At 47.5% G+C, this 14956-nt stretch overlaps 2 protein-coding genes across 2 annotated transcripts in view; one reads left to right on the forward strand and one right to left on the reverse strand.

Moving 5' to 3' along the window:
- Window positions 1–14956, reverse strand: part of LOC123758755 (uncharacterized) — an 82685-nt gene that overhangs the window by 61714 nt on the left and 6015 nt on the right. The gene's annotated exons all lie outside the window — the stretch shown is intronic.
- The window catches only part of LOC123758754 (mucin-3B), a 32233-nt gene continuing 18711 nt past the window's right edge, over window positions 1435–14956 (forward strand). The window contains exon 1 of the mRNA XM_045743403.2: window positions 1435–2060. Within this exon, the coding sequence (XP_045599359.2) occupies window positions 1994–2060 (67 nt within the window). The 5' untranslated portion in view covers window positions 1435–1993. The remainder of the gene's footprint in view (window positions 2061–14956) is intronic.

Genomic DNA, 14956 nt, shown 5'->3' on the forward strand with positions numbered 1-14956 from the left:
TCAAATTAAATACAAATACAATAATATAAATATAAGAATGTCTTCTACTTTTGAAGTAGACAAAAACAAAAACAAAAAAGCGCTAACGACCCCTCCCGTACCCCCCAAAAAAACAGAAGAGGAACCACAGACACAATCACCACCCCCGCAGACTGACAATCGTTCTCTCAGGGGAATGAGATAGGGGTTAAGAGGGCTCCCTAACGAGCCACCACGAGGATATGCTTGTTACATCACTCTGGGGGGGGGGGGACGGAGATGGAGCATCATATCCTCAGAAGATCTCCCAAGGAGGGTGGATCTCCAGCTCCCCCCCCCCCCAAACACTGTTAAATATACAAGAACAGTAGTTTATACATTTTACCCCGAGGGGCGAGTTTATTGGACAGCGTCACTCATCCCGTGAGTGAACACACCGCCATAGTGACAGTATTGGGCAGCGTCACTCATCCTGTGAGTGAACACACCGCCATAGTGACAGTATTGGGCAGCGCCACTCATCCTGTGAGTGAACACACCGCCATAGTGACAGTACTGGGCAGCGTCACTCATCCTGTGAGTGAACACACCGCCATAGTGACAGTATTGGGCAGCGTCACTCATCCTGTGAGTGAACACACCGCCATAGTGACAGTATTGGGCAGCGTCACTCATCCTGTGAGTGACGCTGACTAACTAGGGGGTTGAGAGCTGACTAACTAGGGGATTGAGAGCTGACTAACTAGGGGATTGAGAGCTGACTAACTAGGGGATTGAGAGTGGACTAACTAGGGGTTGAGAGTGGACTAACTAGGGGTTGAGAGTGGACTAACTAGGGGGGTTGAGAGAGTGGACTAACTAGGGGTTGGACAGGCCTGGAGGCGCTGAGCCTGTCCCACCGTGTGACTGATGGACTGGGATACAAGAGGTGAACGATAGAACAAGTGTGTGGGCGGTAGACAATATATGAGAGAGAGAGAGAGAGAGAGAGAGAGAGAGAGAGAAAGAGAGAGAGAGAGAGAGAGAGAGAGAGAGAGAGAGAGAGACAGAGAGAAACAGAGAGAGAATTACACTTACAGTTTATATATTTATCGTCCACAAAGTTGTAGGAATGGGGGGAGGAGAGGGGGGAGGAGAGGGGGGAGGAGGGGGGAGGCTATATATAACGAGGGGAGAGGTGGAGGGAGAGAGGGGAAGGAGGAGGAGGAGCCAGTGAGTGAATTCAATTGACGGACAAATTGTTTGAGGCAAGTCTACGGGTCCCTCTGGAGGGGGAGAGGGAAGGAACGATAAGGAACAGGAGAAAAAAGAGAGAAGAAGAAGAAGAAAGTGAGAGAAGCTGGAGGGAAGAGATGGGAAAGATAGATGAACAAAACGTGGTAAGGAAAGTGGAGGAGAAAGGAGTAAAAGAGATGGAGGGGGAAAATGGCATCCTCCTCCTCTTGCTGCTGCTGCTGCTCCTCGGCATCCGTGACAGTGTCAGCCAGTCCACGGTGCCACATGCCAGCTGCTGCCCTCCGTGCACGCCACGCAGCTGATGGTGAGGCTCCAGTCCCCCGCTCCTCCAACACACTCACCATCACCAACAAGGCGCAGTGAACATTTACTTAGTAACGCGGAAGGTCACAAACTGCCGCAGGGCAGCGCGAGGCGTTTACTTGTGACAGTGAGAGAGAGACAGAGACCCAGGCAGACAGAGAGACTGAGACGGGCGCTGCTGTACCACAGAGGGAACCTGGAGGTGTGGGTGCCAGTGAGGAGGCACTGTAGTGGTGGGAGAGGATAGTGATGGACCCGCAGAGACGCCTGGAGTGCCACGGGGACCGCGCCACAGTGTTCTCTAATGTCCCGCCAACATTGATGCGCTGATGACTGATTTAATGAGTGATTCATCCTCTGTGTCGGCCAACGTGTGTGTGGGTGGTGTGGGAGACCCAGTAGAGTGGACCCGGGCCTCGAAGCTCCACTGGCGTGTACGCCACCACCACCAACTGTCAGCACAAGGCGGACTAAAATGACCCCGACTTGCGTAACGGCGTGGCTCTCTGTCAGCGTGTTGCTGACCCCGGCATGTGCAGCAGGTGGGTACACAACTCTAATATTAATATATATGTTACACCCCCCCTGGTGGCGGTACTCACCGACTCTGCCGGCGGAGTACTGTATGTATGTGAGATATGCCAGGGTGGTGAGAAGCCCTGCTAACCTAAGTCACTATGGCAGAGTGAGGTCTAGTTCTTAAGGTCTACTAGCTTCCTTGTACCTGTAATACTAGCTTCGTTGTACCTGTAATACTAGCTTCCTTGTACCTGTAATACTAGCTTCGTTGTACCTGTTTTGCGTTGCGTTTTTAACTTTACTTGTGTACGAGTTCATTGTCAATACATCTTCCCTACCCGTAGCCATATTATTGTCCTCATATTCCCCTCTAAATGCTATAAGAGTCATACTGGCTTGGCGCTTTTTCCTCATACTTGTAATTGAGGGACGTGCCTTCCAGGAATTCTTCAGGGCAATTCACTTGTTTACCATCAGCATAGGTTTAGTTAATTTCATTTATATCGTATTTAATACTCATGCTGTGGTTAGTTTTGGTTAGGTTATGTTATAAGTCCTTCCTTAAATTTCTTCGACACATTTCTGTCTCCTATTTCCACCTACACCCTCTTGCCTTATATTCTCTTATTTAAATATTCAAGCTCTTGTCTATCTAATCCCTTCTCAGCATCTTGCATGGTGTGATCATGTACCCCTCTGTTTCTTCTCTCTAGGATGGTAAGGGTGAATTTTCTTATCGTGTCCTCGTAGTTTAGTTGTCTTAATTCCGGTGCTAGACCCAAGCCTCGACACATTGGTTTAGCTGGTGTAGTGGTGCGCTACAGAAGGGACTCTTTCACTTTTTAAAAAGGATAAACAAACAACTTTCGGGCCCATTAACGACTCTCCAGACACCTCGTCCCCCCACACCACAGTGATGACGACCAACGAGAACAACCCATCAACTCACACCCTCTTACATACAGATCTTGTCTGGAAAAAAAGTTCCAAAGAGTATCTAAGAGTCAGGTATTGAACAGTTACTACTGCGACGGGGCCACCCAGCGGAGAACAACCCGGCCCACCTGCACACTACCCGCAGGTGGGTAGTCTCAACTTCCTCACTACCCGCATCACCCCCGTACACCACTCACCACCTCCCTCTCACGTCGCTAGTAACCCGTCAGGTAATGCCCCGGGACCATTAACAGTCTACGTAACAATGTCCTTGGAGGTTCTCTGGGGCTAGATTCACAAAGCAGTTACACAAGTACTTACGAACCTGTACATCTTTTCTCAATCTTCGGCGGCTTTGTTTACAATTAATAAACAGTTACTGAGCGCCGAAGCACCAGGAGGCTGTTTATAACAATAACAACAATTAATTGGGAAGTTTTCATGCTTGTAAACTGTTTAATAAATGTAACCAAATTCGTCAAAAATTGAGGAAAGATGTACACGTTCGTAAGTACTCGCGTAACTGCTTCGTGAAGCTGGCCTCTGGTGTCTACGTAACAATGCCCAGGGGATCCTAAGGTGTCTACGGAATGTTAAGGAACGCTGAGATCCAGTATAATTTCTTCACGCTATGTTTCTTCATGTTAAAACTCGTTGCAGACACTGACACAATGTTGTTGTTGTTGTTTAAGATATGCTACTTGGAACAAAAAGTTTCAAGTAGCACGGGCTATGGTGAGCCCGTTACACTGACACGAGACGGAGAGTAGTACAAGTGTTGTTTGGCTCGTGGACTACCCGGCGCAACAGTTGGCGGGAGGTGGGGGCGCGCGCGCCAATCAAGAGTCGTCGGGTCGACTAGATCGAGGCGACGTGTACCAACTTGTCCTCTTAACAAAGAACGTCGCTTTTCGCTCGTATGCGTTAGATAAGGCCAAAACTTGTACTAGAAAATGGAAGCGGATTGCGAAAGTGACGTACTGTCCCCCGTGTTCTGTTTTGGCTCCTCTGGTAGGTTAGGAGGGGACACTTTAAATTGACCGTTTTCTTGACGTTGGGGACCTTAGGAGGACGGACTGGCTGCTTGATGAGCCCTCTCTACACTGGCCACTATTGAGGCGGACATCACAACCAAGGGCATCAATTATTAGGCACCCTCATGCCCCGTGGATAAGATCATAACGACAGAACGACGACTACTACTAAGTTGATCCCACATCAATCACGTCAGTACAAGTACACTTAAATCCTTGTGATTGTACAGTGTAGCTTAAGCTTTATTTCAGATAAACATGAGAACCCATATGTCTCTCTGTGGTTCTCGTCTCCTCAAAGTGTTCACATTGCTATTTATCAGGAGTCTTAATACTCGAAGAATTCGGTTACAGTTGTGAAGAAAATGTATTACAAACCCAACAAATTTTATTAACTAAAAGATACAAATAAAGTACTTCATTTATAGTGTGTATAAGTATCCACCAAATACTGGTAATGAATCTCTAACTCCTCTCACTTCCAGGCGGATAAATTGATTATATTATTTTGCTCTGGTATCTTGTAGGATATGTTTGTCCATGACACTGACCTGTAATTTTGTGGTTCCTGTCTGTCTTGAGTTAGTACCTGTACCACATTTGCCGTTTTCTATCTGTTTGGTAGCTCCTTTTCTCTAATTTGTGCTGACGATTGTCATTAGTGGCTTCTCTAGCATTTCCGGTGCTTAATGCAGCATTCATTATGAGAGATTCTCTGCTCCTCCTGCATTTGATCCATCCAGGGCCTTGAGGCACTTCTCAACCTCGTCTGTTATCATAATGTTAGGTATTCTTAGTCCAGTCGATCTTCTCTCTCTCTCGTTTGTCAGATAGCTGTTCAGATTCCCCTTGTAATAACTCTCTGGAGTCTTGTGTAGAGTACTTCATTGAGGTACTTACTGTTTAAAACATTCATTGTGGTTTGCCTCTTCAGTTTGATCTGTTACTTATAGTCAGGTTCATAGTGTGGGTGTCTTGTCTGACTCGCAGTAATTGAAAGTCCCCCACTTATTTGCTGGTTCACTCGTAATAGTTACATTGTGGTGGTTTGTGGTTGTAATGTGTGGTTGGTGGTGTGGTTGTAGTGGTGTATCGTGGTTTTGGTGGTTGTGGAGAGGGTTTGTGGAGGGGGTTGGTGGCGGCGTTGGTGATCCAAACTAAAATGTTTGTTTGGTGAAGGTGTGTGTGTGTGTGTGTGTGTGTGTGTGTGTGTGGAGCGAACAATGAAAAGCGCGGGTTCAAAAGGTATTTATTTGTCCAATCTACTTGTTTAAGTCATGCACGGGAGCTGTTGTAATATTCCGCCTCCAATAACCTGGCGTCCAAGTTTCCCACTCAAAATACATTTGCAAGTTTCATTCGACTGAAACTCTTTTGCCAATAACGTTTATATGCATTTATGTGCATTAAATTTGTTATTAATGATAAAATTGTTCATTATGTTTTCACATTTTTAAATTGTGATGTGTTTTTTCAAACCCTTTGAGAGAATGATATATTTTTATTAAGTTACCAGTGAACTTTCTAACACGATCATATATAAACTTTAACCAATTATCTATTAACAACTCCCTCCCTACTTGGTCAATTGAATCCTCAGACTATAATTCAATCTTTCTCACTGCAAAGTTGTGATATATGTAAGCAATGTTGTTGGGGGTGATGTTACTGGTGGTGGATGGTGACGTGACTGGTGGTGGATGGTGACGTGACTGGTGGTGGATGGTGACGTGACTGGTGGTGGATGGTGACGTGACTGGTGGTGGATGGTGACGTTACTGGTGGTGGATGGTGACGTTACTGGTGGTGGATGGTGACGTTACTGGTGGTGGATGGTGACGTTACTGGTGGTGGATGATGGTGACGTTACTGGTGGTGGATGATGGTGACGTTACTGGTGGTGGATGATGGTGACGTTACTGGTGGTGGATGATGGTGACGTTACTGGTGGTGGATGATGGTGACGTTACTGGTGGTGGATGATGGTGACGTTACTGGTGGTGGATGATGGTGACGTTACTGGTGGTGGATGATGGTGACGTTACTGGTGGTGGATGATGGTGACGTTACTGGTGGTGGATGGTGACGTTACTGGTGGTGGATGATGGTGACGTTACTGGTGGTGGATGATGGTGACGTTACTGGTGGTGGATGATGGTGACGTTACTGGTGGTGGATGATGGTGACGTTACTGGTGGTGGATGATGGTGACGTTACTGGTGGTGGATGATGGTGACGTTACTGGTGGTGGATGATGGTGACGTTACTGGTGGTGGATGATGGTGACGTTACTGGTGGTGGATGATGGTGACGTTACTGGTGGTGGATGATGGTGACGTTACTGGTGGTGGATGATGGTGACGTTACTGGTGGTGGATGATGGTGACGTTACTGGTGGTGGATGATGGTGACGTTACTGGTGGTGGATGATGGTGACGTTACTGGTGGTGGATGATGGTGACGTTACTGGTGGTGGATGATGGTGACGTTACTGGTGGTGGATGATGGTGACGTTACTGGTGGTGGATGATGGTGACGTTACTGGTGGTGGATGGTGACGTTACTGGTGGTGGATGGTGACGTTACTGGTGGTGGATGGTGATGTTACTGGTGGTGGATGGTGACGTTACTGGTGGTGGATGGTGATGTTACTGGTGGTGGATGGTGACGTTACTGGTGGTGGATGGTGACGTTACTGGTGGTGGATGGTGACGTTACTGGTGGTGGATGGTGACGTTACTGGTGGTGGATGGTGACGTTACTGGTGGTGGATGGTGATGTTACTGGTGGTGGATGATGGTGACGTTACTGGTGGTGGATGGTGACGTTACTGGTGGTGGATGGTGATGTTACTGGTGGTGGATGATGGTGATGGATGACGGGTGTAGCAGGACACCACATCACCACCAGACACCACCACCGTACCATGAGGTGTCCCGCCTACCCAACCATACGGGTCTTAACAATGACAAATGTCTCCCTCATATAATTATCCCCTCACACAGGTTCCTCCCGTATCTCCCCTCGACTGCCCTCATGGTTGTCCAAACCTCATGGATAATCTTTAAGGCGCCTACTCTCTCTTTCTTTCTCTCCATCTCTCTCTCTCCATCTTTCTCTCTCTCACACACACACACACGAATGCCATTGTTGTGGACGTGGTGGTACACAGAAGCCAAGGCAAAAAGGACCCTCTCGCCATTCTTATGCAACTCTCCTTCTTCCCTACTAAAAACCCAGGCAATATTTCTACCCCTCATCCCACCCACACGCCTCGTACCCTAACCCCCCGCACACTTCCCTTTTATCCCCCTCACCCCCCAGGATCCTCAGAGCTGTAGGGCGACATCCCCTACAGAGGGCTGCATGTGACTTGCAACATTCATCCAGTGACACTACTGTATTCAACCAACACTCTCATCACCCACAACTACCACTACACACCTCTACACACCTCACGACGCTGGAAAACAGTAAAAGGAGACATGATCACTACCTACAAAATTCTCAGATGAATTGACAGGGTAGAGAAGGATAAACTGTTTAACACGGGTGGTACGCGAACAAGGAGACACAGGTGGAAACTGAGTACCCAAATGAGCCACAGGGACGTTAGAAAGAACTTTTTCAGTGTCAGAGTAGTTAACAGGTGGAATGCATTAGGCAGTGATGTGGTGGAGGCCGACTCCATACACAGTTTCAAATGTAAATATGATAGATCCCAGTAGGCTCAAGAATCTGTACATCAGTTGATTGACGGTTGTGAGGCAAAGAGCCAGAGCTCAACTCCCGCAAGCACAACTCTATGAGTACAACTATAAGAGTACTCCGCTAAAGTTAATGCTCTTGACCACCCACACTCTCCACACACCTAACACACACTATATGTACAAATGGCTACCGGAACCTTACCAGTGGAAGGGCAGGAAGTGTCACCATTATAATTCAACCCACTGTAGTGTAACAGAGAGGACATATTAACACCAATCAGTGGGCATCCGCCATCTGGACTCACACTATCTACAGGGAGAGACGCGCTCAGCGGATGGAGAAGACTAACCTCTGTGTTTAATTTCCTCCGGGTCTGTAGCCTCAGATATACATCATTGTGACCACCGGAGGCGGCTAGTTTATTGTGCACTCTATACTCATCCTGTGAGCCGTAGCGCAAAAAGGATTACAGAGGCGCACAAACATCTTGACAGGAGTCCTGAGTCCTTGCCACCGAGCGATCAATTCCTACTCTATACTAAATGATTTGTACCTATCTAGACATTTCATTTTGTGATAATTCACAGTAAACTACCTCTCACAAGATGAAGTGATTGATGATTGAAAAAGATTAAGCCACCCAAGAGGTGGCACGGGCTTGAATAGCCCGTAAAAGATGAAGTGTGGGACCTCTAAGCTTCCTACCGTTGGGGTGTGGTGGGGGAGTCGAGACTAATAGGTACTGGGGAAGACATGAAGGAAGATGCTAGGCAGCGTCTTAAGACAATACCCTACACCAGTGTGGTGGGTGACGACCCCAGCCTGGAGGTGTTTAGTGGTCGTCTTAATGACTTAACTACTATGTGTATTAATATCCTGGAAATTTTAGCTACATTTGTTAATTCTCTCCATTACTATGTAATTCGTTTTGCATGTATAAATGTATGCATGTATATGAACGTCTATACATATGTATGCATATACATTTGCAAAATTTGTTTTAGTTTTTTGCCTGAAAGTATAGATAATGTCACCTCGGCTGCCCAGGTTAGAATCCTTGAACACTTATGTATTGGATAATTTTAAATGTATTATGAGAACAATTTCCAAGTGGACAAAAAGTATTTAGCACGGGTGGAAGACGAACTAGGGGACACAGGTGGAAACCAAGTACCCACATGAGCCACAGGGACGTTAGAAAAAACTTTTTCAGTGTCAGAGTAGTTAGCAGATGGAATGCACTAGGCAGTGATGTGGTGGAGGCTGACTCCATACACTGTTTCAAATGTAGATATGATAGAGCCCAGTAGGCTCAGAAATCTGTACACCAGTTTATTGACAGTTGAGAGGCGGGACCAAAGAGCCAAAGCTCAACCCCCGCAAGCACAACTAGGCTAGTACACACACATTCTCAAGCCCTGGGGTTCATATGATATCTTACCCCTTCAGCACGTTGATACCTTCACGCCTCCCTCCCTCTCCCAGGAGCAGGGGGTATGACGGTCCCTCATCCCCCACCCTGTAATGGGATCTGGGATGCTGGCAAGGTCGCTCACCCTTCCCTCTCCTGGGAGCTGGGATGAGAGAGCGATGCTGGGAAGGTCCCCTCACCTAGACCTTAGAATAAAGGGAGGCAGGAAGGTCACCTAGCACCGCTCCTGTCCCAGGTAAGTCCACTACGGGCTCACCATAGCCCGTGCTACTTGGAACTTGTTCCGAGTAGCTGAATCTATAACAACAACAACAGTCACCCACTCCACCCTCCTGGAGGAGTTGGAGTTTGGGAAGGTGGCACTCCCCACTCATCCCTGGACTGGAGAAGGGAAGGTCACAACCAGACCTTCCCTTGATACCGTAGAGGGAGTAGAAAGGTCGTATACATTCAACGGTTTATCCGAGGTAATGTAGGATAAAAAGCAAAACTCTGATGTAGTTATACTGGAAACTTAATGGAAGAGTAATGACAATGGGTACTCGGCTGCCTCCCTCACACAAGAGCCACACAGCCATTTGCAAGATAAACTGGTATTGACAAATCTATCAGCGAGGGGGTAAGGAATATTGCCCGATACTTCCCTTCCCCTAACAATAATTAACAGCAGCTTTCCTATGCTCCTGTAACACCTCCATACCTATAACAGTTATGAACATGCGAAAAGACCTATCACTAATGTAAAATTAATTGTAAATAGCTATTACAATGGAACCCTAACTTGCTTACAATATAATTATAAGGATAGATGTAATTGTTAATGTAAGAATCTCCATTAACGTCTGATAAAGACCTTTTGTGCCCTCTGTAATCCTATTTGCGCTATCGCTCACAGGATGAGTATGGGGTGCAAAATAAACTATCAAATCAAATTATTCCACAAACCCATTTCACTATTCGAGACTGGAGAAGCTCACGGAAGAGTATCAAAAATATAACATTAAACACCATGGCTTCCCAGCCCACAGCCAGGAACCAAGGATAGGAACCTCGGCCGAAGGGAGGGAAGGATAGGGGAGAGGATAGGGGAGAGAAGAGGACAGGACGACAGGCCTCGTCAGCATTATATATTTACGAGTGTTGCGAAGACACTTCCTCTGGCGCCAGTTACAGGGCTCTCAGATGCCCACACGTCACCCGCCACCCCGCTAATGTTTCCCGCCTTAACTTGCCCGCGAAAAAAGCGAGGAACTCTCCCGCCCTAAACATTGAGGAGCGGTGAGTCAATGTGGCACAGCGGGAGACCCAGGGTGTAAACTTGGGCCAGATGATCCCAGAGAGACAGAGAGCACGAATTAGTTTAATTTATTTTAATTCCAGTTGTCGAGGACAGGAAGTTAAGTTAAGTGCTTGTCGACGGCTTCTCTAGGTCAACTACTGACCTTATACAACTCATAACACTTGCTTAACTAACAGGTACCTATTTAACTGCTTGATGAAGAGAGATCAGGTGAAAGGAAACGTGCCAAATCGTTGCTGTCCTTCCCAGGAATTTAACCCGGGTCCCTCCATAGTGAGTCAAGGACGTAGGCCACAAAGCGTTAATGCCCGAAACGCTTTGCGTAATAGTGGCTTTAGGCATTGTATGTACTAGCTATACCTATAAGTTAACAATCCTTGTAAATATTTATTGTATGTATGTACCTTACCTAAATAAAATTGTATTGTATTGTATTGTATTGTACTCTGCCACAAAATAAGACAAAACGAGAACTGTTGAGATATCACTGAATAATAATGAATATAAACGAAGGCATCTCAATAACTGCAGGAAATCCAGTTAACGTTCCATAATAGGACAAACGTTCCGGAACTCTGAAAACGTTCTGAAGCATGACAAACGCGCTGAAACTTCAGTAAACGTCCCACAACAGGGAGTCACCACATTAGACCACAACAAAAGCGATTTGTAATACTAGAGGGTGGAAGACGAGGGTGGAGGACGAGGGTTGAGGACGAGGGTGGAGGACGAGGGTGGAGGACGAGGGTGGAGGACGAGGGTTGAGGACGAGGGTGGAGGACGAGGGTGGAGGACGAGAGTGGAGGACGAGAGTGGAGGACGAGGGCGGGAGGGGGTGGAGTTGTCGACAGTTCTGGGAGACTGAGACAGGGTATCTGAAACACCCCTTCCTAGTACATAGCCACTCCCCCTCAAACGAAAAAACGGCAGTAAAGAGAGGAGAGGAAAGGGGCGCGAGATGGCGTAAGGAGCCACGTCTCCTCCCAGCTGAATCATTGTGAAGACTTAACACAGCTGACACTTGTGTCCCGGGTCCCGCCAATTACCCACAGACGCGCTCATTACATAAATCAACCAAAATTAAAATAATGCGAGTCTAAAGAACCCTTAAATAATTAAAAAGTTTGTAAATACGTGGGATACAGACTCGTGTCATGCGGCTCAATCTAGATACAGGACCATAAGACCAGTTCCGGGACTGAAAGGGTAAAACATTGAAGGATTTCGAGCATCACTGCATTGGAGGAGAGGCAGAAGACTTGATCCCAACATACAAGATTCTTAGACTAATTACGTTAGACAAAGACGAGATGTTCAGGAGAAATAGAAGTTACGGTATTTCAGTTGCACATGTTAACATTTTTTCACTGAAACACCTTCAGTCACTCTTGCCTCTCCTGCGACTGAGCGAGAGTGTCGTGCAGGTATCACATAAAAGTCTGGGAAGGTGGCAAAAAAATACCCAGTCTGCCCACCCTTCAGATTAACATCATATCACCAAAATCTGTCATGTTTGCGAGGAAGACTTTACACAGTCAGTGAACCTGTGCTGCTTTATAGTCCCATCTCTCTGGAGGTTCTACTTTTGAGATATATACAAGAGTTGTTACATTCTTGTACAGCCACTAGTACGCGTAGCGTTTCGGGCAGGTCCCTGGAATACGATCCCCGCCGCGAAGAATCGTTGTTACAACCAAGTACACATTTTACTGTCGAGTTAAACAGAGGCTACAGATAAGGATTTGCGCCCAGTAAATCCTCCCAGGCCAGGATACGAACCCATGACAGAGCACTCGCGGAACGCCAGGCGAGTGTCTTACCACTACACCACGGAGACTGTACTGACTCCTTTCTTACGATAACGACCTGGCACGATATCTGACCCAGGCACACTGGCCTCTAGTTAAGTGCCTCCTGTCACCACCCTGGCTCTTGTACACACTTTCTGGCTCTCACCGCTCTTGCCAGTACAGCCCACGATCATGCATTTGCCACTCCGTAATCCTCCCTGGCCAGGACTCGAACCCCAGGCCAAATCGCTCTCGAGGCGCGGGGCAAGTGTATTAACCTAGTTGTGCTTGCGAGGGTCGAGCTTCGGCTCTTTGATCCCGCCTCTCAATTGTCAATAAACAGGTGTACAGTAACCTGAGCCTATTGAGCTCTTATCATATCTTCATTTGAAACTGTGTATGGAGTCAGCCTCCACCACATCACTGAAATAATGCATTCCACCTGTTAACTACTCTGACAAGCTGTGTTGCCACTACAGTAACCCGCTTCAGTAACAACTGCTGGATACTGCAAATTGAAAATACATTAATTTTCAGAGATATTGTAGTAAATACATTAGCACACAAGTTCTTGAACTCGTGCTCTATAAGGTCCGTGAATCCATGTGTGAAGTTTGCCTCAAGCATTTCACTTCTTAATTGAGTCCAGTTATTAATATCAAGGTCAAGATAGACTCTAGCACCTTTATTCCATTCGGTATTTTGCATGTCGTGATTATGTCTCCCGTCTTTTCTATTTTTCCAGTAACATAAGGTTTAGTGTGTCTGGCTTCCAACGGACATTCTATGTTATATAGATAATCGAAAAGAGGATGTTGTTTATTAACAAGCAACACAGCAAACATCTAATCAATTGATGTTTGCAACATAAATATATCGAATTTATGCAATTTTTTTCCCGTCACGGTTAAGTGGATATGAAAGAGAATCTGGCAAGCCAGGCGGACTGATCTTGTCAGTTGTTGTGGTGCGTAATATGACGAGACAACTGTGTCATGCAATACGCCTGGGAGGACAGTACATATAGCAGTACCAACACACACACACACACACACACACACACACACACACACACACACACACACGGTAAATGGAATGCATCAGGCAGTGATGTGGTGGAGGCTGACTCCATACACAGTTTCAAATATAGATATGATAGAGCCCAGTAGGCTCAGGAACCTGTACACCAGTTGATTGACGGTTGAGAGGCGGGACCAAAGAGCCAAAGCTCAGCCCCCGCAAGCACACCTAGGTGAGTACAACTAGGCGAGTACACACACAGCTGATGACACAGGTATAAAAACATGGCGTCACAACAGCTTAGAACACGACACTCGAGTTGGAACTTGGGCAACTGGTCGAGGCGGGGTCGTCAAGGTTATGGTCGAGGACTGGTGGTGGGGGGGGGTCGAGGACTGGTGGGGAAGGTGGGGGGGGGGGTCGAGGACTGTTGGGGGGGGGGGGGGTCGAGGACTGTTGGGGGGGGGGGGTCGAGGACTGGTGGTGGGGGGGGGTCGAGGACTAGTGGGGAAGGTGGGGGGGGGGTCGAGGACTAGTGGGGAAGGTGGGGGGGGGAGGTCGAGGACTAGGGGGGAAGGGGGGGTCAAAGACTGGAAGGGGGGGTCGAAGACTGGAGAGAGGGGATCCAGGACTCGGAAGGGGGGGGGGGGGGGTCGATGATAGGATCTCAAACAAAGACTAAGGAGAACACTCGGTCATTTAAAACAGATTTAGAATAACTGATAATGACAAATGGGTGGGCATTTAAATCAAGTATTTAGTCTCGGCTTAATATATATTATATCTGAACGAACGGGTCAAAGATCGATTCGTGTCGTGGCCGGGCAGCAGGACTCTGTAGGCGCCAATCCTCAACAGTGTGCCCCTGTTCACCCAGCAGTAATTGGGTAACTGGATGGTAACCGACTGACGAGTCTTAGTCTAGGGACAAAAACCTAGCTTAGTGTTTACCAGGAATTTGCCAGTCTACTTACAGAATGTAAAGAGCTCAGTAAACCCTTATCGTGTATATTTAACCAATAATGGTCAACAGAACCTAATCACCTAAGTTAGTCCTAACAAATCTACACATTCTAGTATGAATATGACCTTATATTTGACAAAATATAAATTCTGAATACGCAGAACGGTAAAATTGGCGATTGCATCTTTGGGGTCGACGCGACGGTTGGACGAGCCTAGTCTGAGGGCGGGTGGGCGGGCGGGCGGGCGGGCGGGCAGGCAGGCAGGCAGGCAGGCAGGCAGGCAGGCAGGCAGGCAGGCAGGCAGGCAGGCAGGCAGGCAGGCAGGCAGGCAGGCAGGCAGGCAGGCAGGCAGGCAGGCAGGCAATCTAGCACATATTATCCAGGGTGATATAAGAACCCCATTCTCAGTAGCTTGTGTGTCACGAAGAGTGCACATTCTGAACACTTTTCTTCGTTGTTTCGGGTCGTGGTGTGAGAGTACAGGTGTGTGGTGGTGGTGGCCGAGAGTGAGAAGGTCAGGAAGAAGGGGCAGGAGTAAGAAAGAGTGCGCGGGGAGAGCACTAGAGCTGGCCTGCACCAACACAAAAAGTGGGACCAACAGGTGGCCAGGGCGATCATGGAGGAGTCGGGAGACAGGAAATGGCCCTCACAGCTGGCAGGGTCTGTAACCCACACCCTTCCTCCATCACGCCACCCTTCCTCCATCACTCCACCCTTCCTCCAACACTCCA

This window comes from Procambarus clarkii, chromosome 31, assembly GCF_040958095.1.
Source record: "Procambarus clarkii isolate CNS0578487 chromosome 31, FALCON_Pclarkii_2.0, whole genome shotgun sequence".
Lineage (NCBI taxonomy): Eukaryota > Metazoa > Arthropoda > Malacostraca > Decapoda > Cambaridae > Procambarus > Procambarus clarkii.